The 12003-nt window shown below is 40.9% G+C and overlaps 1 protein-coding gene across 2 annotated transcripts in view; it reads left to right on the forward strand.

Moving 5' to 3' along the window:
• PGM5 (phosphoglucomutase 5) overlaps nt 1-12003 on the forward strand; it is a 181764-nt gene that overhangs the window by 23793 nt on the left and 145968 nt on the right. For both annotated transcript variants that reach the window (XM_043566588.1, XM_043566589.1), the window contains exons 3-5: nt 3798-3944; nt 7380-7505; nt 11307-11497. In XM_043566588.1, coding sequence (XP_043422523.1) covers nt 3798-3944; nt 7380-7505; nt 11307-11497 — 464 coding nt within the window. The remainder of the gene's footprint in view (nt 1-3797; nt 3945-7379; nt 7506-11306; nt 11498-12003) is intronic.

A 12003-nucleotide genomic window follows, 5' to 3' on the forward strand; every position in this document is an offset into this window, starting at 1 on the left:
TCAAGTAAGCATTTGGAATTTATGTTTGGTTTCATATCTTGTAAGAACACCTCAGTCATCTCGATGACATCCTGTGCGGCATAAAGGGAGAAGATATTATTTAAATACCCATTTTGTAGACTAAATTACAGGAGGAAGTGAGACCTACTCAGCCATAGAGGGAGGGGATTGAGTTTATCATTTAGCCTTTGACTCTATTGAAAGTCCCTCTCTTACACTTAATTCTTCATGTTTCCATGCCTTGGCATCATTAACGAAGCTCACATTCCTGATGGCATAGAGAGATTCAGTTGGTTTCTTCCCACTCAAAGTAGAATGAATTTTACCATAAGTTCTTTTTCGGGAGAAGCATTCACCTCTTTTCATTGTGTGCCATACAGATACATTTTATGGAATTAGTAGGCGCATTCAGGGAAATGGGACGCATCTGGAACTATGTTGTTTTTATTTTATTTTATTTTATTTTATTTTATTTTATTTTATTTTATTTTATTTTATTTTATTTTATTTTACTTTACTTTACTTTACTTTACTTTACTTTACTTTATTTTATTTTATTTTATTTTATCTTATTTTATCTTCTTATTTTATCTTATCTTATTTTGTGTTTAGTTATTTATTTTGAGAGACAGAGCATAAGCAGCAGGAAGGGCTGAGAGAGAGAACCCCGAGGAGGCTCCGTGCTCAGTGCAGAGCCCAACGCGGGGCTTGAACTCATGATGGGGAGGGAGATCATGACCTGAGCCGAAATCAAGAGTCTGACGCTTAACTAACTGAACCCCCCAGGCGTCCCTGGAACTATGTTGCTTTTAAAATGGATTTAGAGCACAGGACCATTGTGAGCATGTTTTTAAGTATAGGGGAAGATGCTAGAGGGGAAATGGAATCAGTAATAAAAATACTGGATGTTTTTTGAATCTTACCATGTGCCGGGCACCATAGTCCGACCTTTACATGCATTGTCTCCCTTAATCCTCCTAACAGCCCGATGAAGTGACTGAGGAATAAACTGGTTTCAAAAACTTAACGCCATGTCACAGAATCAGTAAGCTGTGGCGCTCAATCAGAGCCTAGATTCGGAGAAGAGGGCAGAACATTTGAATAAGAAGGCAAGGAAATGGGGAAGGAAGCAACTCTGAGGGGTGCAGAATGGAAGTCTGGGGAAATAGTTCCTAGATCTATGCAAAAAGAAAGTAAGAAGAAAGGTTGCCTGCTCAGATCATGGGACAAGGATAAAGAAGGGACTTGGAACATATTTTGTAAAAGGTACTCTGGAAAATTTGTTGAGAATTCGTAGGAAGTTGTGCAGTGAAGCAGCCTCATTCTTAGGGGCAAGCAGTCGGTGTTATTTTGTAACTGCCCCCAGCAATGTGTGGGAGTCTGGGAATGGCAGCAGTGGGGGAAGGTGATGGCAATGTCCCAGGGTTGGGGAATGGCAGCGTGGGCTTGGCACGGCCTCGGGGGGGCTTGTACTCATTACGGATGTCTGAGCTGCCATCGGACTATTAGGATTCAAAATCCAGCCTCTGTTAATTACCAGTGATGGGACCTTGGTTAAGGGTCTCGCCCCTTCTTCAAATTTCAGTTTCCCCATTTGGAAAATGAGGATAATAAGAATTCTCCCTTCATCTGCTTTTTGTGAGTGCCCAATTCCATATAAAGTGTAAAATGCGGTATATGTAAATTTCAGTAAAGGTTGGCTCATGTTATTATGCTAACAAAGGTATGGCTCAAATGGTGGACCAGAGAGTCTTGCCTGGGATAAGAGACCACGGAAACTAGAATGGACCACTAGCCTGTGATTAATCAGGTGATGACGAGCATTAGTATAGGAATGAGCAGGTTCAGCAGAGGTACAGAGTAGGGTGGCTGGCAGATAAGGAATTTATGGGCTGAGGACAACCAAATTTGATATTTTTGAAAGGATTTCAAGCGACAACAATACTTCAGGTATGACTCTGCCAGCCATTGGCTAAAATGAAGAGGAAAAGTCATCGGAGTAGATGACGTCAAGGAACTTGGAAGTTGTCAGCAGCTACAGAGGTTGCTGATGAACTGTGAGGGTAACAATGTGAGTGGCTGATAGGCATCATAGAAAACCAACATTCTAGGGGTGCCTGGGTGGCGCAGTCGGTTAAGCGTCCGACTTCAGCCAGGTCACGATCTTGCGGTCCGTGAGTTCGAGCCCCGTGTCTGGCTCTGGGCTGATGGCTCAGAGCCTGGAGCCTGTTTCCGATTCTGTGTCTCCCTCTCTCTCTGCCCTTCCCCCGTTCATGCTCTGTCTCTCTCTATCCCAAAAATAAATAAACGTTGAAAAAAAAATTAAAAAAAAAAAAAGAAAACCAACATTCTAGAAGCTGTTTTCCTTTTGAAAACAGGTGTGCTTTGTCATTAAAATTTGGACTGTTTAAAAGTGAGGGACAGAGCTGGCTATTGTATTAGACAGTGTAGCTCTAAGGATTAGGATAGAAAAGAAATTATTTCTAGATTTCTCTTCAGTTGAAAGTTATAATATAGTTGGGTAATTCATACACAACCCATCTATTGTCTATCGTTTATATTTTAGATCTCAGTGTACTCATTTGATTTCCCAAACTTGTTGCAAAAAATCTAAAGTGACTTGCATTAAGATGTAAAAATTAAAAAGAAAAGAAAAACAGAGGATGAATTGTTGATTTTCTATTCATTTAAAGTGTATCACAACCTAATTGTCCTTTTGATTTTATAAGGAAATGGATCAAATATTTTTTGTTTAAACCTCATTTCATTTATTTAAAAAAGTTTTTTTAATTTTTAAAATATATATATATATATATGTATATATATATATATATATATATTTATTTATTTTTGAAGGCGAGAGAGAGACAGAGCATGAGCAGGGGAGGGGCAGAGAGAGAGAGGGAGACACAAAATCCGAAGCAGGCTCCGGGCTCCGAGCTGTCAGCACAGAGCCCCGATGCGGGGCTTGAACCCACGAACTGTGAGATCATGACCTGAGCCGCAGTTGGACGCTTAACCAACTGAGCCACCCAGGCGCCCCTATTTAAAAAAGTTTTTAACTTTATTTATGTATTTTGAGAGAGGCAGAGTGAGTGGGGGAGGGACAGAGAAAGAGAGAGACCGAGAATCCCAAGCTTAGGCTGTGCTGCCGGTGCAGAGCCCCATTTGGGGCTCAAACCCACAAAACCATGAGATCGTAACCTGAGCCGAAACCAAGAGTCAGAAGCTTAACCGACTGAGCCACCAGGCACCCCGCTTTAACCTCCTTTTAAAAACTTGGAAGTCACTAGAGAGCACGAGTTGGGGGAAATAGTTGACCCTGGTAAGCTGCCTCAACAAGGCAGCAGACCTGGGAGTAGAAGCCATACTTTCTTTCTCTAGATGCACTTAGGAGGCTGCAGTTTAAATCTGGGATCCCTCACTTGTGTCAAGTGCATATCCCATTGATGTCTCATATCCTGAATAAAGCAGATTACATAACCGGGTCTCCCTAGCAGGTGTGAAACTATTTTTAGGGAAGATGTATCATTACTCAGAAGCGGATTCAGACAAACAAACATGTGGGTTATTAGCCTACGTAGAACAGGTGAGGCTGACCAAATTTCCTCCATCATGGATGAATACAGCATAAGGAATACAGAGGCTAACCGAACTGTGAACTGTTTGTCCACTGTTTGGAGAACAAATGCACCTTTCTTTTGCTTGGCGGTGAAGGAGATGACATATCTCTGATTGAAACTGCAGACACCTTTTAAAAAATTTCTTTTGGGTGACGCTCTATTTTCACGTGTTAGGTCCTGCCCCAGATGTGGTCTCCGACAAAATCTATCAGATCAGCAAGACAATTGAGGAGTACGCCATATGTCCTGATCTTCGAATCGACCTATCTCGGCTTGGAAGACAAGAATTTGACCTGGAGAACAAATTCAAGCCATTCAGAGGTAATAGATTATATTTTGAAAAAGAATAGCTCCGTGAATGGGGGTGACTCTATCTTCTGCAGGGGAGGGCACACATTAAAGCGTTTGGATTGTCCATTTGGGGATTGATTTTTGAGAAATAGATGTACCACGACTGTGGTGCACCGAGAAGTCAGAGCAGCCACGATCTTCAGAACTGGCAACTTTCGAAAATGACTTTCTAAACCCAAGATCACTTTCAGTAGAGGAAAAATGTCATGGCTGACTCCGTTATAGCGTTCCAAGGATAGTCTGTGAATTGCCAAAACATGTCTTTGCTTTTCTAATCAATTAAGGCGAAGATGCTGGAATGCCTTAAACAGTTGAGGAGAGACTCAACAAGGTAGTGGGGTTCTTAAAATGGCCCATGGAAGGTAGGCATTTCTTTTCCAAGCCAGAACCATGCCATTCAACTTGATTCAATGCACAAGTAGTCACCTATTCTATAGCAAGTACTGCATTAGGAGATTTTACAAAGGAACTCAGTAAGTACTGAATGGAGTTAGGCAAAGAACAGAATGAAATTGCCCCAGATATCCTATACGGTAGAGTGACTAAAACTTCTGGAGTACTCAGATTATAACCTTTAAATCTGTGGGTTAATATTGAACCGTATAATACCATCAATATCATATATACGCATATTATTATTCCCCTCTCTTTTATCTTACTGCTTTTGCCTAGAAGGCATACAATTAGCGATAAAGCCAACTATTTACTCCTTTAGTGCCCTATAAGCTTGACTACAGTTTGTGTTAAGGTGTTGTCTTTAGTTGACTTAGCTAAAAGGATGAAATGCCTGGCTGACAGGCACATGGCATTTGTGGGACAGAGAAAACCTTGAAATGGACTGTTGCGGGTCACACTGTTAAGCTAACACGACTCCCTTTTTCTTGAAGGATTTTGAGTCCATTGCTTGCTTAGCCAATCGGCAGACATTGACTGAAAGCCACGTGATACTGGAAGCCATGGGGCCTCCTTTTGTAAATCTAGCTGGGAGCGTGCACACGCACACACACATGCACACGCGATGTCTTGACAACTATCGACAAGAGATGTATTACGTGACACAAAATGACTTAAACATGCTTGCGTACATACATTTGGGAAAACTGGACATGGAAGTGACTGGGAAAAACCAGGCGTTACCGTCAGGAAGCAGTTGTTATTGATTTATTGATTTTTGGTTCCTTCACGATTTTTATGGTTGTTCCAGAAACCCCCGTGTCTTTGGTGAGCTCAGAGTCAGGCAGTTGCTGCAGCCCCATTGCTAGTGTGCTGAGTTTTCTCAAATGCTCCGGATACCAGGAGGTGGGCAGAAGAATTCCTTGGCTTCCAGGAAGAATTTGGGGATGAGTGTTTGGGATGATCTATGTGCTGTGTTCTTGCTGCTTTAAATGTTGAGCAAGGCTTGAGTTAATTGGAAACACGTTCATTCCTTGGCATTTCCCCTTAAAGGGTCAAGAGCATGAACTACTTGATGCGAACTTTCAGTTTTCACTGAATTCTACTTCCTTGTTTTTACATTTCTGTTTACCATGTGTTATCTGCTATGAATACCAAGTATATTTGGGCAAGCGGTTCAAGAATTAAAGAACCGGAATGAAACTGCCAAAAATATTCTCGTATCTTATAGAGTGAGTAAGACTTCTAACGTATTTAGGACATAACCTTTTGTTTTATAAATTATTATTTTTTTATTGTGGTAGAATATACATAACGTAAACTTTTCCATCTTAACCATTTTTAGGTCTACATTTCGTATAAATCCTTGATTTATTGTACAAATTAATATCCCCCTCATGTCAAAAGATTAGTCATTGCTTTATTAATTACTTAGTTTATTGTATAATTAATATCCCCCTCATGTCAAAGGATTACTTAAAAATTTTTTTTTAATGTTTTTATTTATTTTTGAGACAGAGACAGAACATGAGCAGGGGAGGGGCAGAGAGAGAGGGAGACACAGAATCCAAAGCAGGCTCCAGGCTCCGAGCTGTCAGCACAGAGCCCGACGTGGGACTCGAACTCACGGAGCGTGAGATCATGACCTGAGCTGAAGTCGGACGCTTAACCAGCTGAACCACCCGGGCGCCCCAAAGGATTACTTTTTAGTGAACACAAACCATTTTGTGTTCATTGAAAAATAATTACAGTATATATGAATGGGCACGCATACTACATTGATTTAAGTGCAAGGAAAAATATTTTTAGATTTGTATTTGACAAGATGATGAGACAGTTTCATATAGAATATTAAAATTCCATCCATTAGGGGTGCCTGGGTGGCTCATTCAGTTGAGCATCTGACTTTGGCTCAGGCCACGATGTCACAGTTTGTGAGTTCGAGCCCTACATTGGGCTTGCTGCTCTCAGCACAGAGCCCACTTCAGGTCTTCTGTTCCCCTCTCTCTCTGTCCCTGCCCTGCACGCACTCTCTCTCTCGAAAATAAATAAAACACTAAAAAATATTTTTAAATTCTATCCATTAAATGTTATGCCTGGATTTACTGAAAATTGTTAAAAGGCGGATTGATAATATCTTACCAGGTTTAATATTTCAGAATTTGAAAAATTTGAAAGACAACATCCATACATTTCAACATAAGTATGAGTTTAAAAGCAGGGCTTATGGACAAATTTTAGTGCCTAAAGAGTCAAATATTTACGATTCTAGGGAAAGTACTTTCTCAGTATTAATTACATGCTGATGGCCAAGTCTGAAAAATGTAATGTGTATCTGTCAAATAACTGGAAACGACTAGTTTTGGATTCCTGGTCATCGGGTGGTAACAGACATTGAAGAACATTCGTGTTTAACGAGGACTTCTAAGTATCTGGCATTCACCCTGAAATTGGGACTGGACTGGGCACACGAGAGACTTCACACAAACTCAAGAATATATCCTTCGTCACCAATTCCAACCCTGGATCTGGTGGTCACAAAGGCATTTAGAAAATAGGGATCACTGAAGTCACTCCTTGATTTGTTCCAAGCCTGCTGAGTCATTATTTGGCTAACCCCCACAGGAGAGGAACAGGGTGTGCCCAGGTGCCTCTTAGCATTGGGGTGTGTGCATTTTTTGGGGAGGAGGTGTTAGAAGGATGGTGGGATAAGAGGGCGTAGTTTTTATCCGAACGACTTTATTTTGTGGTTGATTTTTCGTGTGCAAAGAAGGACGTATAACTTGTACTATTTATACCCAATAATGGCCTGAAAAGTGTGTAGGATCTTGATTGTGCCTTAATTTGTGACTTAGCCTACAAATGGGCGCTTGGCTTCCCACATGATGTGTAGGGTTCTGATGGAACTGTGATCGGAACTTCATGCTTTTAGGGTAGTGATTCTTCTTTTCGTTCCCAAGTATACTTTGTGGCTATGGTCATTGACGTTTCCTTTTGCTTTTCTATCCTTAGTGGAGATAGTGGACCCAGTAGATATCTATCTCAACCTCCTTCGGACCATCTTTGACTTTAATGCCATCAAGAGTTTGCTGACAGGGCCCGGCCAACTGAAGATCCGAGTTGATGCGATGCACGGAGGTAAGTTCGTGGTCTTCTCCCAACTGGTGGCCAAGAAATGTTGAAGAGGCCTCTACCCATGTTGGGTTTCTGAGATTATGAGGAAGATTGGGTTCATGGATATTCACACAATGTGTGTGTGTTCAGATACGCTAATTATATCATCATTTTGGTAAGATTGGCGTCCAGTGTCTACACTATCATAACTCTTAATCCCCATACTCTCCCAGGATCTATATCTTCTCACTTCATGTTCCTGGAGATCTCTGATGTGCTCCCCTCTGCACTGGTTGCTCTCTGAGTTGTTGTTGTCCTTATCATCATTCTAGTAATTCTCTTTACCCCTTTCTCATGTTGACTCTCCTTATGTCCACATCCTTTGTCTTCCATTTTTGTGATTTACCTCCTTGTTTTGGAGGAACAGATTCTCCAGGAGCTCAGAGAGAAACCTGATGGGAACTGAATGTGTTGAGTCATTGCATATCTGAAAATACCTTTTTTTTCTTCTTGTTCTCACGGGATATTTATTTGTCTAGATATAGAAATTTAAGATGGATGTTACTTTCCTTCAGAAGTTTGAGGGCATTGCTCCATTGCCTTATAGCCAATTGTATTGAATTTGAGAAATCTGATGCTATTCTGATTTTTAATCCAGGTATGAAATCTTTGCTTTTTCTTCTCTGGAGGCTTTTAGGGTCTTTGGCTTATCATTACTCTTCCTACCTTTTGTACTGATGGGTCTTAATGTGGGACTATTTTCTTCTATTGTGCTGGGTACTTGGGAGATCCTCTAAATCTTGAAACTTGTATCCTTTAATTCTGGAACATTTTCTTAAATTACTTCTTGAGCGATTTCCTCTATTATTTTCTCTTTCCTTTCCTTCCAGAATGGTTATTGTTTAGGTATTAGACCTAAGGGACTGATTCTTTAGTGTTCCTATTCTCTCCTCTACACCTCCCCCGCCACCCCTGTTTTCCTTTTCTTTGTTTTGTGCTACTTTCTGGGAGATTTCCTCAACTTTTTTTCTAAGCCCTCCCATTAAGTTTTTCAGTTCCACTATCATATTTCTAATTTCCAAAAACTGTTTTTTCATTTCCAAATAATCTCTTTTAAAAAATAGTGGGCCTATTCATGTTTCCTGAGTGCCATACTTTTTAAATGTCAGGTTTACTGATTTATACGTGGTAAAACTGACATCTTTTAGGCATACAGTTTGATGAAGTTTGACAAAAGTAGATAGTCATGTGATGACTATGACAATCAAGATATAGAGAATTTCCCCCACTCTAGAAAATTACCTTGTGGCACTTTGTAATCATACCCCTTATCCTAACCCATAGCTCCTGGAAATCACTCATCTGCTTTTGCCCCTATAATTTTGCCCTTTACAGAAAGCCATGTAAATGGAAGCACAAAATATATACCCCTTTATTTTAGGCTTCTTTCACGCACGTAAAGTTTTGGAGACGGATTCGTGGTGTTGTATATATCAGGAGTGGTTCCTTGTTACCAATGAGTAGGATTCCATTGTATGGATGAACCACAGTTTGTTTATTTATTCACCAGGTGATACGGTTAGGGTTGTTTCTAGGTTTTGGCTTCTACAAAGTTCCTATCAACATTTGTGAACACATCTTTATGCGTTACTTGATTTCATTTGTCTTAGATCTGAGATTTCTGAGTCATAGGACAAGTGCATATTTCTCTTTATAAGAAACCACCAAACTGTTACCTAAAGTGGCTGTGCCATTTGCACCACCATCAGTGTATGAGGGCTTCACTTTTTCCATGTCCTCTCTTGGTATTCTCAGTCTTTTTAATTTTAGCCATTTTATCATATCTTATTAATCTCTGTTAAAATATTGCTGGAATATATTTAAAAATTTTTCTTCTCCTTATAGTTTCTGTTTCCTCCAGGTTTTTCTTTATGCTTTTTGTTTTGATCTCATGTTAATTGCATTTTCCAAAAGTTCGGTGATCCTTGGCTGTCTGGCATGTTTAAGAATGAGGCACTAAAATTTTTATTGGGAGATCGGAGCTCATGTGGAGAGCTCGTCCTCCATGGGCTTTACTCTAAGGTCATTTGTGTGGGCTGTTTAGTTCTTTCTTATTGGGCCAATCATATTCCCCAGAAAAAGATCTTTCAGGTTCTTGCCCTAGCATTCATTATCTGGCCTAGAGGGAATACAGCTTCTCTTTCTAAATAGTTTGAATAATATAGCTGGTTTTGAGCCTCATTGCCTAGGTTGCACTATATGTCCATCTCTGAATCAATCACTGTGGATGGAGGGCATTGATTGGGCACATCTAGGTCACCTTCTCAGCCTTGGGGGAAATGGAATTTAGTCATGTCTGTATTATAAGAACTGAGATGGGGAAAGGATTGGTTCTCCAAAGGAAACCTAAAATGCAAAGTCAAAAGATGTTCACTATTTGACGTTTGCATCTTATCAGTGGAAAATAAATGGAAAGCAATGCTTTACATATATTTCAGCCAACAGGATTGCATGCTGGTCCCCAGATGTGCTGTATGTGTGTGCTCTGGCTCTATTCCCTTTTTTATAATATCATTTCCATTTGGATGACATCCCCAGCCCCATCTCTATGTTCTTTCTTCAAGTCTTCTTGGAAATGCTACCTCCTTCTTGAAACCTTACCTGTGGTTGTTTCTTCTAAGCCGTTAGATCTAATTATTTCATAAGTATACATTGAATAGCACCAGTCTCACTATTGCATTCACTCACCTGTCGATTTCACTCATCCCACCACTGCTTTAAGAGCCCAGTAATGTAGGGACTGTGTGCTTTGCACCCCTTGAATATGTTGCCTTCCATTCTTTTTTTTTCTATTATAATTTTTTTTAAAGTTTCTTTATTTCTGAGAGAGAGAGAGAGAGAGAGAGAGAGAGAGAGAATGAGTGGGGGAGGAGCAGAGAGAGGGAGACACAGAATCCAAAGCAGGCTTCAGGCTCTGAGCTGTCAGCCCAGTGCCTGATGCGGGGCTCGAACTTGTGAACTGCGAGATCATGACCTGAGCCGAAGTCAGATGCTCAACCGACTGAGCCACCCAGGTGCCCCACTTTTTTTTTTAAGTTTTTTTAATTTTTATTTTTGACAGAGGTACAGTGTGAGCATAAGTGGGGGAAGGGCAGAGAGAGAGGGAGACACAGAATCCAAAGCAGGCTCCAGGCTCCGAGCTGTCAGCACAGAGCCCAACGCGGGGCTCAAACTCATGAACCGTGGGATCATGAGATGGACCGAAGTCGGATGCTTAACTGACTGAGCCACCCAGGCGCCCCAATGATGCCTTCCATTCTTAACATTGGGATTCCATGGTAGGCACTCCATAAATGTGTGTTGAACTGGAAAACACCATCCCTTAGCACTTTTTTTGTAAAATATCTTCGTTTTATATGCTACAGTGGTTTACAGTGTCTAATTATATACTTGACAGAGTCAAAGTGATTGCAGAGACAAAGAACATCGTTGGAGCCTTTTAGTGCTTTTGCATATATTTAGCTCAAGTTTTCAGTACATAAAAAGCTGCACACAATGGATCATTATTAAGCAGTTGATTTCTTTCTGGCAACATATTAGAAAAGTTTTGGAGAAAAATATTATGTAACTGCCCAGCATAGTCATTGGCACATATTAGGTGCTCAGTGAATGTCAGCTGACGTATTCCTCTGTGTTGTGTCTCGAAAAAGCTTGGCGAATTTATTTATTCTGTGCTCTTAAATTGCCCGTCTTGTTTTCCCCAGGATAGAAGACATTTGGGGGTTTCTTTAAAGATTTCATATTGCTGCGCGTATCTCTTTTCAGTTATGGGACCCTATGTGAGAAAAGTCCTGTGTGACGAGCTGGGAGCCCCAGCCAATTCTGCGATAAACTGTGTCCCCCTGGAAGATTTCGGGGGGCAGCATCCGGACCCAAACCTGACATACGCAACAACCCTTCTGGAAGCTATGAAAGGAGGGGAATATGGATTTGGAGCGGCATTTGATGCTGATGGGGTAAGTAGGAAAGTTCTCTGCCTGCTCACCCTTTTGCCATGTAATAAGCCCGCCCCTGGAAGCCGGAGAATTCCTGGGGCCGGTCGACCTATGGCGCATTTGAACCCTAACTGGGCTCTGCATCTATTCTTCCGTTTAGTGCTCTTCCATATTGCAATTAAATAGCTTTTGCTTTTCCTAGTTCTAGGTTAGCCTTATGCTGTGAAAAAAGGTTATGTCTTAAAAAAAAAAAATTCATGCAATAAATCTCTCTGTATGGTTGTTTTCGTTGAAAGCGCCACATGAAGGCAACAGCTATTTCAGCAATAACTGTCGTTCTCCATTGTGTTTTGGGGAAAGTGTGAAATAAAGCACACGGGGGCTACGGAAGCTCAAGGTCGTCATCCACAGTTCACCAGGTTGAACACATTGCTAGCTGGCCAAGATCACGGGCCCTCCAGGACTCAGGAATTTAAAAGGTTTCTCATGCCCCCTGTAGCCTCATTCAAGTTGTTGGAGGTTGTTTA

Source organism: Prionailurus bengalensis, chromosome D4, assembly GCF_016509475.1.
Source record: "Prionailurus bengalensis isolate Pbe53 chromosome D4, Fcat_Pben_1.1_paternal_pri, whole genome shotgun sequence".
NCBI classification, from domain to species: Eukaryota; Metazoa; Chordata; class Mammalia; order Carnivora; family Felidae; genus Prionailurus; species Prionailurus bengalensis.